Here is a 14905-nt window from a genome sequence, read left to right as displayed (position 1 = left end):
GTTCCCCAGGCCTGGCCCCATCCTTCCCAGGCAGGAGACAGCTCGGCTCCCTGAGGCCCCACCAGGCACAGCAAGGGCCTGCAAGACAGTTAGCACACACGGAAGATGCCGCCCGTCTGGAGGCCGCCAGCCAGTCAGAGGACGACCACAAGTTACATCTTCCAGATATTCGGCAACAGCTTGACACTTCTCATTCACGACACCAACACCCACACCCTCCCACCCCAGCAGCTAGTGACCAGTGGCACCTCAACATCATACGGTATGACGGGCGCATCCACGCCAGCCAATCTCAGGCACAAAATGCAGAGAAAAGGTTCTCTGTCCTTCAAGTTAAACTGGAGTTGGAACCACCCAGGCAAGGATTTCACCTTGTCTTGACACACTCACACACGGAAGACTGGTGAACTCAACTTGATCGAGATGCAGGCCTTTGGTGCAAATGACACCAACCAGAAAGTGTCAAACACCACCACAGAATGGGGAGAAATACTGCAGGTCCTCTATCTAGTGACACACTTATATCCAGAATACATAGAGGGCTCCCAGCAACAACAAAAAGACAGCCTGATTTTTTAAATGAGCAGAAGATTTGAACAGATGTTTCTCCAACAAAGATATCCAAATGGCCAACACATGAAAAGATGCTCAATGTCATAAATCAGTTATGGGAATGCAAATTAGAGACACAATGAGAAACCACTTTACACCCACTAGGAGAAAAGCAAGCGTTGGGGAGGATGTGGAGAGACCAGAACCCTCACAGACACCACTAACGGAAATGTTAATGGTACCACCATTCTGGGAAACAATTCGGCAGCTCCTCAAAAAGTTAAAGACAGAGTTACCACATGACCCAGCAGTTCCACTCCTTGACAGATACCCAAGAGAAACAGAATCACACGTCCACGCAAAAACTTTCACACAAATGTTCATAGCAATGTTGTTCATAATAGCCAAAAGATGAAAAATCCAAAAGTCTATCAACTAATACACAAATAAATGGTGTGGTGGGGATGCCTGGGGGGCTCAGTCAGTGAAGTGTCTGCCTTCGGCTCCGGTCATGATCCCAGGGTCCCTGCATTAAGCCCCGCATCAGGCCCCACATCAGGCTCCCTGCTCATGGGGGGCTGCTTCCCCCTCTCCTCCCTGCTCATGCTCTCACTCACGATTTCTCTCTCTCTCTTAAACAAACAGATAAAATCTTAAAAAAAACAAAACAAAAAAAAGGTGTGTACCCATGCGATGGATATTATGTGGCCATAAAAGGAACAAAGGACTACTGTCTCATGCTATGACAGAGATGGACCTTGAAGACCTCGCTAAGCAGAAGAAGTCGGATCCAGCCCATACCAGAGTCCACTTACAAGAAATGACCAGCAAAGGCAAATTTAGAGAGACAGAAGCAGACTAGTGGTGGTCTGGGGCTGGCTGTGTTCAGGAGAAATGGGGAGTCACTGCCCCAGAGCACAGGGTTTCTTTGTGACACAGAAAAAGTGTTCTGAAATTAGATTATGGTAATGGTTGCACAGCTCTGTAAATATACCACACACCACCCAACTGTACACTCTAAATGGGTGAACTTCATGGTATTTAAAATCTTACCTCAGCAAAGCTGCCACAAAAACAGACAGGAAGACTAAATAGACTCATAAAGGTCTAAGAGCCCTGCTCACTTCACAACGCCAAGTCCAAAGCCATGACTCCTGACACCCCACAGCTCAGGCGCTACGAGTAAGACACAGGCCCGCCCGTCTGCACAAACGTCTCTGTTCTGGACAGAAGTCAGCTCCCACGCTGCGGAGCATCTGTGGTGACGTGGCCCAGGAAGGTGCCTTCTCCATCCTTCGCAGGTTCCCTTCCCTTCCCCACAGAGGCACCGCCAGCCGCACCCAGAGCTGATCCCCGCCAGCCAGACAGCGCTTCACACGGCCACAGCCCCAGGCTCCACCGCCACGTGTCGAGGGCCAACAGCTGGGACGTGCAGGCTTGGAGCTCAGCAGTCCCTCTAGGTCTGCGGCACTGTGCCTGTCCCCCTGCTCAGGCCGTGGCCGGCTTCCTCCAGCCCTCCACCCCCACCCCCTGCTCGTGTGAGCCCAGGGGACCGTGATGTCACGCCACATGATAAACACGGCGGCAGTACATGATTTAACAGGCAACAGCACCCCCACAGGGGAGAAAACCAGTCCTGAGGGACAAGAAAACCTCGGACTTGACAAAGGTTCCAAGTACACAGTATGTCTGCACTGTGGTATTAAAATTTCACAGCAGGGAGAAGAGGCAGACAGAAAATCAGAAACGTCAGCACGAGAAGAAAGGGTGAAAGCCACAAGTCTCGTCTGCGCTCTCCTGCACACAAATGTGCAGGCAGTGAGGGCAGGGGCCGGGGCGAGCTCGCAGCAGCCCCCGCTGGAGACTCAGGGTGACATGAAGCACCCAGCTGGCTACGAACCGTCCTGACGACGCAGAGCAAACGTGCGTGGTACTTACCATCCTCGAGTCGAGAAGGGAGCAACAGGCCTCTTCTGCCCAGTTCCGCCAATGCCAGACAGCCACCATGCCAGGCGTTGTCCGTCTCCTGAAAACTGAGACACACGGACAGCCTGAGACTGCGGTGTTCGTGCCAACTTCTCCCACCGCGTACACACACTGCAGTCCGCATCCTGGGCCCTGGGGCCTCCCTAAAACCCGCGCGTGAGTCTCCCAACTGTCGGCTGGCTGAGGAAGTGAAAAACTGCAGCTTAACTAAAGGGAAGCACTGTGTGAGGCATTTCTCTTCAGATCTCCCGATGACAAGCACCGGTCCTAGGTGGGCTCCACATGCTGCCAACACAGAAAGCAGCCGCAGATATGTGTCAGCCGGACACCCAGGCTCTGCACAGGGCTCCTGTCACAGCAGCGCGTGCCGGCTGACGACATGCCCGGCGACTGACCCCATTCGAGGCACTAAACCTGGGGGCTCGTGGCACAGTGATTCTACCAAAATCAGGCCAGACCACGTGAGCAGAAAGGGACGGGGAGACCTCTTTTCCTCCTCACCTGACCTGAAGGAGAGATTAAACAGGGAGAATGAAATGCCATTCAGAGAACGGTTTTGCACTATTTGAAACACTGGCTTTTAATAAACAACTTCAATTAATCAAGTCGTAGTAACATCTGATATCTAATAAAATTTCTCCTGAAGTAGTTTGGGAGCTCTTTCTTTCCAAGTGCAGCCCGGGCACCACGATTAGTGAGAAGCGCTTCTTAGACTGGCAAGGGCTCTCCTGAGAGTCTCTCCACTTGGCTGCCAAAATAAACATGGAAATACACTTCACCAAAAAGCAAGAGATGTTAAAGGGCTCTTTCCTATTCTAAATCAAGTGATGACAAAGAAATGTTTACGAAAACCAAACGAACGGCACTCCTCGCCGGCAACAACACAGCGCGTTCAGACAGGACAGAGAGCAGACCCGTCTGCTCACCCAACAGACGCTCGGCACGTCCCGCCCCAGCGCACGGGCCCGCAGACACGGGCTCCCTGAGACAGACGAAGGTGCTGCCCCTGGACCTCACCAACCAGTGCCAATCTCTACGGCCGATTATGAATGTTTAAGTTCCAGGCATTGTTGTAAATGTCTGTCACAAAGGCTATCTGACCAAATCAAAACTGAACACCGCATTTTGTGTACTACAGGGTTTTAACTGAAAGAGACGCTGTATGCTTTTCGTAAGACTTGATACAGTTTAAAGGACCTTAAAAAGATCAGCATTATGATGACTCAGTTATCAGTAAAACAATCACCAGTCACCAATGTCTGTTTCCGAACTAAATGGACTGCTCTCTGTCAACGGCTACGGAAGGGCGGCATGACCTCTGTCAGGCCTGTGGCTTGAGGGGGAACAGGACAAGGAAGACCATCACCTTGCCAGCCCCTCCTCTGCCCACTCCAGAGGGGGACCCAGGAACAGTGCCTCCCCTGCACAGCCCTGGCTCGCGGCCAGACTTCTGCCCCACTCACTCTCCCCAAGGCCCAACCTGCAAAAGCAGACATGGGCGCAACCACGCAGACTACCAACAGGAGCATCACTGCATCGGCTGGCCCAGGGAACGCTAGTGCTCTGCCAAGTGGCTGAGGGCAGGCTCTGCCCCAGACCCAAGTGCAGGGCAATCCTGAGAGGGTACAGGGTTACAGATGAGTCAAGACCAGCAAACGGCATAGCTGTGAGCGGGTAGATTCAAGAGAGAAAAGCCACAAAGGCCTCGGGGACCCCAGCCTCACATCACCAAGGGCAGGAGGAAGCGCCAAAGGAGAATGACTCCAGAAATGACGGAGCAGAGCATGTGCAGGGAAAGCGACCGTCAGTGTCGAATGAACGGTGAAGTATCGTGGAAGGACACAGGAAAAATGGTGTCCCTGGGGTACCAGGAGGAGGGACACTGTGCACCGGGGCAGGTCAGAGAGAAGCACTTCACCGTCTTTCCTTTCACTTTGAATTTTTAAGTAAAATAGTACCCAATCAAATGCAAAGATAAAACTAAGAGAAGAACGGAAAGGAGCCACGTGGCGCATCTCCTGCTGAGACAGGTGGCCGCTCCCAGGGCCAGGGGGTTCCACCAAAGGTTTCTCAAAGTCACAGAGATTCCGAGAAGTCACAGCACCCACAGCGCACCCAGCACCTGGGGCCTGGAGCTGCAGTCTATCTGCTAACTGGAGACCCCCGTGCGGCTAAGTTCAGATGGCCGCCACTAGGACCCTGCACAGGCCACCAGGGCCTTGCTCCCCTCCCACAGCCCCTGTGCTTCTGGGGCGGACCAGACTGCTGGCCCAGCACACACTGCATCTGGGTTCTGCCCTGAGTGACACTGCTGGGCCAACAAGGGGCTAAAGCACGTTTTCTACGGGAGCAGGGAGCTACAGGCACGGACAGACGGCCGCACAGCCCGGGGGCCACAGGCACGGACAGACGGCCGCACAGCCCGGGGGCCACAGGCACGGACAGACGGCCGCACAGCCCGGGGGCGGACGTAGGAAAGGGAGCGGCAGCTGCTGGATGACGGCCACGCCACTCACACGGGTCCAGTGGGGCTCACCGTAGAGCCCCCTGGGGACAGGTGTGGCTTCGTCCCACAGAACCGGGCCTGCAGGCGGAGCAGGGAGTGAAGGGCAGTCCTGGGAGTGGGGCACGCTCCGATAATGGAATTAACATCCTATGCTGACCCCTTCAGAAAAGCCTATCCCAGGAGAACACAGCAGGAGGGACGAGATGGTACGGGCACCTGCGCCAGGCCATCCGCCAGTCCTGCCGCCGCACCCCCACTGCACACCCCTCCACCCGACAGGCTCCTGCTTTCCAGGCTCTTCAAGCCTTCTGGGCTGGGCTGAGCGCGGCCCCGTCCCGTGCCCAGTCCTGCAGCCGGGTACCTCACGCCCATCCTGGGAAAGGCTGCCTCTGCACTCAGGTCCTTTCCCTCGACGTCCCGCTTGTCACTCTGGGCTGCCAACCCTGGGAAGCAAGCGGTAAAGCAGTTTCTACCCTCCACTGCTCGTTAAAGTAACAAGACGAGGGCAGAGAAGTGTCTGCAGACTGAACACTCAAGTGTGAATGAAGGAGGCCACAGGTGCAGGCCGGGACAAAGGGCCATATGTCTGGCCAGTAGAAAATATGTTCTAGGAGTTTGATCGAGACACACAAGGTCAAGGTCCCTAGGCCTCCAGGCAGAGGTGCAGTGAGCGGTGAGGGAGGTGCGGGAGCACTGGAATGGCCACCACCAGGAAAGTCGGCACCAGGGACGCTGCTAACAGGGGGCCGGAGAGCGCAGGTGTGTAGGTAAGGAAGAGTCCGAGGGAGGGCTGGGTGCTGAGATGGCGTTAAATGCCCGGAGAGTCCGTGCAGAAATGCTCTGGGGAAGGAAACAAGACTTGAGACCTGCCATGTGTAGGCAAAGGGGCCAGGGAGGACAGGCCGGGGGTGCGGCACATTGGTGCTTTCCACCCTCCCAAGGCCTGGCTCAAAGTGCTGCCCTCTCCCAAGACCACGGAGTTCCACCACAGCCATGCAAGCACCGCCACTGGTCGCCGCCCACGGACTCACCGCTGTGCTCAGGACCAGCAGGATCCCGCACCATCCGCACACTCACCACCACACCCCCAGAAAGGCAAGAGGACACCCAAAGCCACGACAGCAGAGCCCGCACACGGATGGGGAGCACGCTCTTCCCCCGGAGTCCCAGCAGGAACACAGGTTGCCCCCCAGCAGTCTCCCCGGAAGACACACAAGCAGCTCTGTCACTCTGAACAAGGGGACACTTGACATCCTATTCCCTGAACCCCTCCAGCGGTCACAGAGCAGGCTGGAGATGAAGTGCCAGGGAATGGCCAGAGAAGGCACGCGTGCTGTGGGTGCTCCCGGCGCAGCGTTGGGCACTGACAGCGCAGGACCGAGCACCCGCCAGGGCGGACAGCTCCTCTCCCTACAAACACGCCCCGGCAGCCCGGGAAGAAAACAACTGGGGACCAACTGGCAACACCCTTCTTAGAAACACCTGCTTCCAAAACCCAGAGAAAGGTTTCCACAGGCAAAGTTAACAGGCCTCTGGGACGAACCGTACCAAAGATGCCTCGCACCCCACAGTGCGCCCGAGAGCACACCATGCTGCCCGGGTCTCTGCCCTGCTCCTGCCTGCAAGACCCAGGCTCAGACCCCAAGGACCCACAGCCTGCACATACATCCCTGCCCACACCCACATCATGGGCCAGCCAAGGGCCACCCAGAGCCTCCAGAAAGGCTAAGCCAGATATAACACAACCATGACTCCATGTGACTATTAATCTTTGATTTTTTATAAGAGGCGGCAGGGAGAGGGAGAGAGAGAATCCCAAGCAAGCTCCAGTCCCAGCATGAAGACTGATGCAGGGCTCAATCTTACCCCAACGGAGATCATGACCTGAGCCCAAATTCAGAGCCAGATACTTAACTGATGAGCCCACCCAGGCACCCACCAGCTGTCTGAACTTAAATCCAATAAAATTAAATTAAATGTAGAATTTTTAAAAAAGCAGAACTCACACCCAGGTCATACAAGCCTCTTTGTAAGGTCCACAGCCACATGCAGCAAGCAGCTACCACAGAGGCAGATCTGGAACATGTCACACCACAGACCTTCTCTCAGACGTCACCCCAATGACCCCAGGTTTCTTCGAAGAATGATATCGATGCATGTACATGTTCAAAACCACTTTCTTCTTCTTAAAGTTTTTAAATGTAATGGGGTTTAAGCTGATAAAAGAAATAGAACAGGGGTTCCTGGGCGGCTCAGTGGGTTAAAGCCCCTGCCTTCGGTCAGGTCATGGTCTCAGGGTCCCGGGATGGAGCCCTGCATCGAGCTCTCTGCTTGGCGGGGAACCTGCTTCCTCCTGTCTCTCTCTGCCTACTTGTGATCTCTGTCTGTCAAATACATAAATAAAATCTTTTAAAAAAAAAGAAATGTAACAGAAATAACTCGAGTTTTCAAATTTAACTTCAAGAGGAAAACAAAACGGCACTCTGACAAACAGCTGAAAGAAAACGCGAAAGGACATGGGGACAAACAGCCGCTGCTTTTAACCAGAAGCACGTCCCCCCCGATGTTCTCACATACCTGAAACAATCCAACACGGACCCAACCACATCATCCGCCAGCTCTTTGGGAAGCCTGGCAGCCATCCTACCGATCCTGAAAAAGAGAGGCGCCACCCATCAGCATCAGCAGCCCATGGTGGGGGGTACAGTCAACAAGGAACCACCCCAACAATTTCCCTCCCTCCAGAGAACGGGAACGAGCAGCAGACCCAGAGCCAGGCTCACACGCACTCTACATAGGGCCTGTTAGGGAGCCTCCTCACCCTAGTCACACAAAGAGACCGACACAGACATCTCCCGAGGGGAGGGAGACAAAGGAGGGGCCTCGCCCACAGGGCAGTAGCCAGCCACGCATGGTCGATGGCACCCAGCCCCAGGCCTGACACCCTGACACCCCCCCACCCCAGACCACCTCCACCTGGCGGGATGCCCTGCTAGATCCCCCTGCCCGGATCAGCCTCCCTCCCTGCCCAGCCCACTCCACCCACATGTGACTCTGGGCTCAGAGGCTGCTTGCTGCCAAAGCGAACGCCTTCCCCAGGAGGGCACCTCTCTGCAGGCCGTTCCCTCAGGCGCAAGAGCAGACAAACACCACCTGCCCGCTCAGGGGCTCTGGGACTGGATACGGCCCTGCCGGCACCTGCTCGCTACATGGGGGCTATGCCTGCCTGCGTAGGCGGCGGACAGGGGCTACGCGGAGCAAGAAAGGGAACATCTGAAAGGTAAAGAAAGGCAAACTGGGCATGCTCATAATTCTGTCCACTCTAGCCAGAAAGTGAAGAAAAGGAAAGAGCCTCATTCCCCAATAATGATTTTTAAAATGAGAACATAAAGCAATAAACATATATTAGAAAAAACAGTTTTACCTTCTAAAACCCTCCAAGCAGTTCGCAGCTCTCAGCCGCACATGAAGGGCTGAGCGGCAGGAAGGGTTCCTTTGTAAGCCACCGGCCCCGGGCCCAGCTCCCCCCAGTGCGACGGCGGGCACCTACCCTTTGGCCGCAGACCACCGCACGATCGTGTCCTGGTCCTTCAGCCCGACCAGCAACTGCTCTGCAAGGACACAGGAAGGCCGGGCCCATGAGCTCCACGCACTCACCCCAGTTCTAAGATAAGTTCTTCATTTCCCAGACTGAAGGTGTCCCTCATGAGCACCACGAAGGGAATCACATTAAAAATCTTCATTTTAATTACAAGGAGAAAACATTTCCTTTTTTTGTTTTTAAATAATGCCTTAAAGCCAACTCTTGCCGTTGTTGCTAAAAAGTAGACCCACCCATCAGGGCAGAAAGGCCCCGTGAGGAAGACTCCCCAGAGATCAGTGTCGGCAAGAGGGTGCAGAAAAGGGGCTCTTGTTGGGGTCTCCGGCACAGGCCAGACTTCAGGAAGAGTCACACAGAGGCCCAAAGAAGTGGGGAGATGTCAGAGGGCCTGACACGTCCCACTCAATGGAAACCTTGACCGAGGGCACCCAGGCAGCCTGAGAAGGCCCAGCATGGAGGGAGGACAGGCGCCTGTGAAGAGGTCAAGCTCGCTCTGCCCAGGGCAGTGTAGGACCTTGCAAGTGGGCGGAGCAGTAGGTGTCTCCAAGTCTGGGAGCAGCTCACTGTGAAGGGAGGAGAGCGGCCATGAGAAACAGCGAGACGCCTCTAGGGGAGGTGTGCTGCTGCCCCTCACGGACAGTGGGAGACCCTACGGGGGCGGGGGAACCGGGCGAGGAGGGCGCGGGAAGGCTGGCAGCTGTGCCAGGCCGCTGCGGTGTGGCTCCGCCCCACTCGGAGAGCAGGACACACGCCCTCGGGGAAGAGGAGGGCCGGGCCCAGAGCTCTGCAGGTCTGCTGGCCGGAGGGTCACTGCAGGCATGGGCAGCACCAGGCCAGGGGAGCCACTACTTTGTCGCTCCAGGAGAAGGCCTGAGGCCATAGGCCGGATGCACCCAGTAAGGCGCGGTGCAGGGCTGAGGGCAGCGTACTGAGGTGAAGGACAAGGGCTCACACATGGGAGGCAGCCAGTCAACGCCATGACAGGGCCGGGGCCGAAACATCACGGGCATCAGGACCACAGGCAGCAGCCACAAGCTCCCTAAAGGCGAGGGTGGGGAAGGCCGGGGAAGGCCAGGGAAGGCCGTGTGACGCCAGCACGAAGCGGGGAGGAAGGCCCGCAGCCAACGCAACGCACCTCAGAGGAGCCTCACCAGCACCCCCAGGACCGGAGAGCGGCAGGCCCCCTACCCACCTATCACGCTCTCCACCTCCTCGGGGATGTCATAGTCTCCGTCGCTGTCGGGAGTCTCCACACGCGTCTCCGCCTCTCTCTGACTCTGGGCGCAGAGCTGCAGGTTGGCGGCCAACGAGCGGCAGCCCCGCTGGTACCTGCACAGAGAAGCACCGCCTCAGACCCGCGGCCGCTCCCGCTCGCGCCCGAGGAGAAGCCGCCCTGATGCCTGAGGTCAGAAACTCAGTGTCCCTTGGAGTGTTAGCAGGTGCCTGGGACAATTCCGTGTGTCTTACAGAAACAAGAAGGAAAGAGCACGGAGTCACTGCTGGCATCCACGAGGGCTGCCAAGAAACGTCACGACCGATCTGAGCCACAGAACAGAGAGGCTGCGCTCCCAGAAGTCCCGGAGGGCCATGCAGGGCTCGGGGGAAGACGGAGGACCGAGCAGGACCACAGCAGTGCGCTCGGCGGCAGCAGCAGCGAGGGCGCGCATGGGGCCCATGTCAGCCTTATTCACAAGGCGCTCTGCCTCCGTCCCTACTGCCCCCAGGCCCTTCGCCTCTAGAGCCACTCACTGGCCAGCTCCTGCAGACGCTGTCTCCAGAGCCGTCCTCTCAAGCCCCAGCAGGCACAGTCCTCCCTGCACCCCCGTCGGAGCTGAGGCCACAGGCATCACCCACGTGCCATGAGAGCACAAGAAGAGGCCGGCTCCGATGGCGACTGCACGGCTCCTGAAGCCCTGGCTGCCGGCCTCCGCATCTGTCAAAGGAGGTCCTACCCAGAGGCTTGTGACGGGACAGACGCAAGGACATGCACGAAGGCCCGTCACTGCCACCTTTCCTCCTGGAAGGTGGGCACCAGGGCACCACACCGAGGCAAGCACGCATGGGCCAGACAGGCGGGTGGCCTGGAGCACAGAAGGTGCCCAAGTCCGGGTACAGAGCGCACCTGGGGCTGCGGCCCGAGGCGAACTTCCAAGCACAGACAACTGGAGCTTTGCAGACGGAGCCCAGAACCTGAACCAGCCCAGGCACCGCTGGCCCGCGACAGCTCATTAACTCCGCGGACCGGGCTCCAACTCCGTCTTCAAGCAGGCACGGTGGCAGGCAGCCGCAGGCGGCCCACCTTCTGGTGCCCATGCGATCCTCTCCCCTTGGTGCCCCCCAAACCCTGTGATTCCTTCAGACCGGGAGGCCACAGCAGCGAGGGGATGTCCCTCCCAAGAAGGCTCAGGAAGACTGTGGCTTCCGTTTTGCCACCCCCTCACTCAGCACACACGCCCACACTGTGCACCGCACGACGGGGAGCCCCACGGCAAGAACTTGGGGAGGCCCCCCGCAGACAGCCCACAGGGAATGGAGGCCTAATGACCGGGGCGTGCTCACAGAGCCTTGAGATGGCAGAACCTTGAGACGGCAGCTGCACCAGCCAACACCTTCCTGAAGCCGCACACAGACCCTGACCGCAGGACCCAGCCAAGTCACACCCATTCCCAACCCAAAGACACAGGCACATTAAAAATGCAGCGTTTGAAGCTGCTAATTGGGTCTCCGCTACATAACCGTGATGTTGTCGTTACAATAGAATCTACACTGGGTCTTTGTCCATTTCTGGATTAAGGTGTCTTCATTTATGTTTATGAAGTGACTTTTGGAAAGCTCCCAGGTCACGTAAGGATGGGGACTGGTCACCATGGAAAATAATCACGTGACTAGAGGGCTGGAATTTTCAATCTCACCCCCTGACCTCCGAAGAGGGAATAGGGGCTGACGGTTTAATGAATCACCAATAGCCAATGATTTAATCAATCATGCCCCTATAATGAAGCCTCCATAAAAATCCAGAAGAACAGGGTCTGGAGAGCTCCTGGACTGGTGAGGGCGTGCAGACCCGACCCGGAGAGAGCGGTGCGCGCAGACAGGACCAGCCCTTCCCCCACACCTCGCCCTGGGCATCTTTTCCTTCCCCTGTCCCTGAGCTGTATCCTTTTATTATAGACTGGTGATCTAGCAAATAACACGTTTCTCTGAGTTCTGTGAGTTTCTCCAGCACGCCAATGGAGCCTGAGGAGAGAGGTGTGGGAATCCCAGTTTATAACTGGTCGGTCACGGCATGGGGGACGACGTGGACCTGCCGCCGGCATCTGAGTAATGGGGGGTTGGGGGGCAAGACACGACCATCTCCTCAGACTGAGCCCTTAACCTCAGGCGTCATGAGGAATCAGACACCACCTTCGGGTAGACAGTGTCAGAACTGTGAGACCCAGGAGTTGGCTGGCGTGGGACAAACCACACCTCGGAGCTGACGTCAGAATGGAGCGGCGGCTCTGCAGTTGCCCACCACATCGGGAGGAAACTGACAGGGGGAGACTGACGCCAGCCACCGCAGGCTTGTCCTCAAGACCACCAACCGCCCAGCACGGGGCCTAACAATGGCTGTCGTCCTGGCTCCTGCCTCCTCAAATCAGGACACGTGCTGATAATCTCACGGGAAAAGCACTCACCCTGACACACAGCAACCAGGAACTACAACGAGGATGGACTTCAGGGTCTACCCTTCTGCCACCAACTAAGTCATAAGCCAGCCACCACTGGCACACACGCGTGACAATCCAGACTGGGTACCATCCACACAGCAGGGAGGTGCCCGGGGCACCACACTTGCACATCTCTCTTCCTCCCCTAAGGTACTTTCTAGACCGCAGCACAGGGAAAGAGCCCAAGCTGAGAGCAGCAGTCTTGCCTGAGGGATGAGAAGAGATTCATGACTAGAGAGATGGTGAGTATCTGGAGACAGGTGCTGGAGAAAAGGAGCTCTAACAAGGAACCCCATACCTGCACAGACGTCTCCTTGGGCCCTTGTACGACCCCTAAGATGTGCAAGTACAGGCAGGCCCCAGAAGCACTGTGTAAGAGCAGCTGGGAGGCTAAGCTGGGCGGAGTCCAGAGTCAATGTAACCCTGGGGAGTCCCTGGGATGGGGGCCCACCAAGGCAGACCAACCGGCCATGCGCTGGAAGTGAGGAGCGTGCGCTCCAGGGAAAAGGAATGGGAACAAGACCACCCTAACAAGATCTCAGGAAGAGGGAGCAGCCCCAGCGAGTTACCAGCCTACCAGACGTGCTCACTCCTCGTCAAGGGGAGATAGCCAACAGAAGGACACTACAAACTGAACAAAAATGGAACAGAGGAGATAAAATGAAGAGAAAAGAAATGAAGAAGAGACAGAAAAAGAAGCAAGAGGGTGGACCTCCATTAAATGTACATGGAAATGCAAACCGAACAAAGTAATTATGGTGCTGAGTTACTCCCCTTCACACATAAAGGCTTATAGCCCCGCAATGACTAATTTTATGTGTCAACTCAACTGAGCGAGAGAGCACCCAGACAGTCGTCAAACATTATTCTGTGTGTGCCTCTGAGTGTTTTTGGATGAGATGAACTTTTAAGTTGTAGACTAAATAAACCAGATTGCCTTCCCCAGTGTGGGTGGGCCTCGTGCAATCGGTTGAAGACCGGAACAGAACAAGGAGGCCAACGCTCCTCTGGGCTAAGAAGGAATCTTCCTGTCTTTCAACTCCAATGCCACTGTCAGCTCTCCTGGGTCTCCTGCTTTCTCACTCGCCCTGCAGGGGTCGGGACTTGCCAGTCTCCACAGCCACGTGAGCCAGTGCCTTAGAAGTGTCTGCACACGGGCACACACATCCTCTCAGCCTGTTGGTCCCTGTCCCTGCAGAACCCTAACACAGTGCTGAACATTAATTTTCCTTGTTGTTTTTTTTAAAATTTTATTTATTTGTCGGGGTGCCTGGGTGGCTCAGTGGGTTAAGCCTCTGCCTTTGGCTCAGGTCATGATCCCAGGGTCCTGGGATTGAGCCCCACGTCGGGCTCTCCACTCAGCGGGGAGCCTGCTTCCTCCTCTCTCTGCCTCTCTGCCTGCCTATGATCTCTGCCTGTCAAATAAATAAATAAAATCTTAAAAAAACAAAACAAAACACAGTACTCCGAGCACAGCAGACGTCTGTTTCTGTGGAAGCCACTAATTCAAAAGGCGTCTGTTAATTAACATCAGACTGTTAGTTAAGACCGCTTCCGTCACAGGCAAAGGCAGCTTAAGGAGTGAGAGCTTACTCCCTCCGAAAGAAGCTTCTACTCTGCTTTCTCATTAATGGGGCTTTCCCTATAATGAGGCCAAACTGGTAACGTCATACTGCACCTGAATAATGTCACATAAAATGCAAAATCAGACTTCCCTTGTCGTCGTCACTCCAGCTTGTTCTCTGACCTGAAAGATGTAGAGACAGAAAAAAAACTAAAAGAAAAACTTTTCCTCTCGAAATCAGAAACACTGCTGAGACTAAGGAAACGAAGCGGAAGCAGAAGAGAATAGAGTTCTCGGCCATGGTCACGGCAGCCCCGCCTATCGCCCACTGGCCTCCCCGACGCTGCTCTACCCACCTCCACTTGGCCACCCTGGGCTTCAGGAATGTCAGTCCCAGCCGCTGCACAAGCTTCACCCCAAGTTTCCGGAGCAGGGTCTGGTTGCTGTCGGGCAGCCGGCAGCCCTCCAGGCACTCGAGAACGGTGGCGGCTGCAAACAACAGCATACACAGCTCAGACTGGTGGGAAGGGTCTTCTGCGGTCTCCCAGACGACACCCCGGGGTTGGGCCCCCACAACGTTAAAACCACAGACAGATGCAGTGTGATGGCCGGATGTGCCACGGACCCCTGAAGCTCTGCTTCCTAGAGAGCCCCTCATCCCGCATCATTTCCCAAGCGCAGTGAGAGTTGAACCTGCTCAACTTTCTCACTATGAAGCCACAAATGTGCAGGCTGGAAAAAAAACAAAAACAAAAACAGAGGAGCCCCAGAAAGAGCGAGAAGCCACACAAAGCAAAGCACAACTTATGCGAAACACACCGTGGATTGTAAGAAATTGTGCAAACACATGGGCCCAGCCCGGTGGGGAGGGGTCTCCCCAAACAGGAAAATGGGTGGTCAGGGCCCTGTGCTGCCAAGGCTGGCTGGGGGGACGAGGTGGCATTACGGGGAAACCAGGGCCAGGAGAATGCACAAGACGGCACTGC

The 14905-nt window shown here is 55.9% G+C and overlaps 1 protein-coding gene across 4 annotated transcripts in view; it reads right to left on the bottom strand.

Annotated features, from left to right (window-relative positions):
• TBCD (tubulin folding cofactor D) overlaps positions 1-14905 on the bottom strand; it is a 152590-nt gene that overhangs the window by 107900 nt on the left and 29785 nt on the right. For all 4 annotated transcript variants that reach the window (XR_006815858.1, XM_045984081.1, XM_045984082.1 and 1 more), the window contains exons 9-13: positions 14276-14408; positions 9838-9974; positions 8595-8655; positions 7622-7696; positions 2491-2585 (exon numbers count right to left, since the gene is read on the bottom strand). Coding sequence is in view for 3 of the 4 variants with exons in the window: in XM_045984081.1 (XP_045840037.1) it covers positions 2491-2585; positions 7622-7696; positions 8595-8655; positions 9838-9974; positions 14276-14408 (501 nt within the window). In the remaining variant the exon portion in view is untranslated. The remainder of the gene's footprint in view (positions 1-2490; positions 2586-7621; positions 7697-8594; positions 8656-9837; positions 9975-14275; positions 14409-14905) is intronic.

The sequence above is a fragment of the Meles meles genome, chromosome 18 (genome assembly GCF_922984935.1).
Source record: "Meles meles chromosome 18, mMelMel3.1 paternal haplotype, whole genome shotgun sequence".
Classification (NCBI taxonomy): domain Eukaryota; kingdom Metazoa; phylum Chordata; class Mammalia; order Carnivora; family Mustelidae; genus Meles; species Meles meles.
This window is presented reverse-complemented; position numbering and strand designations above follow the sequence as displayed.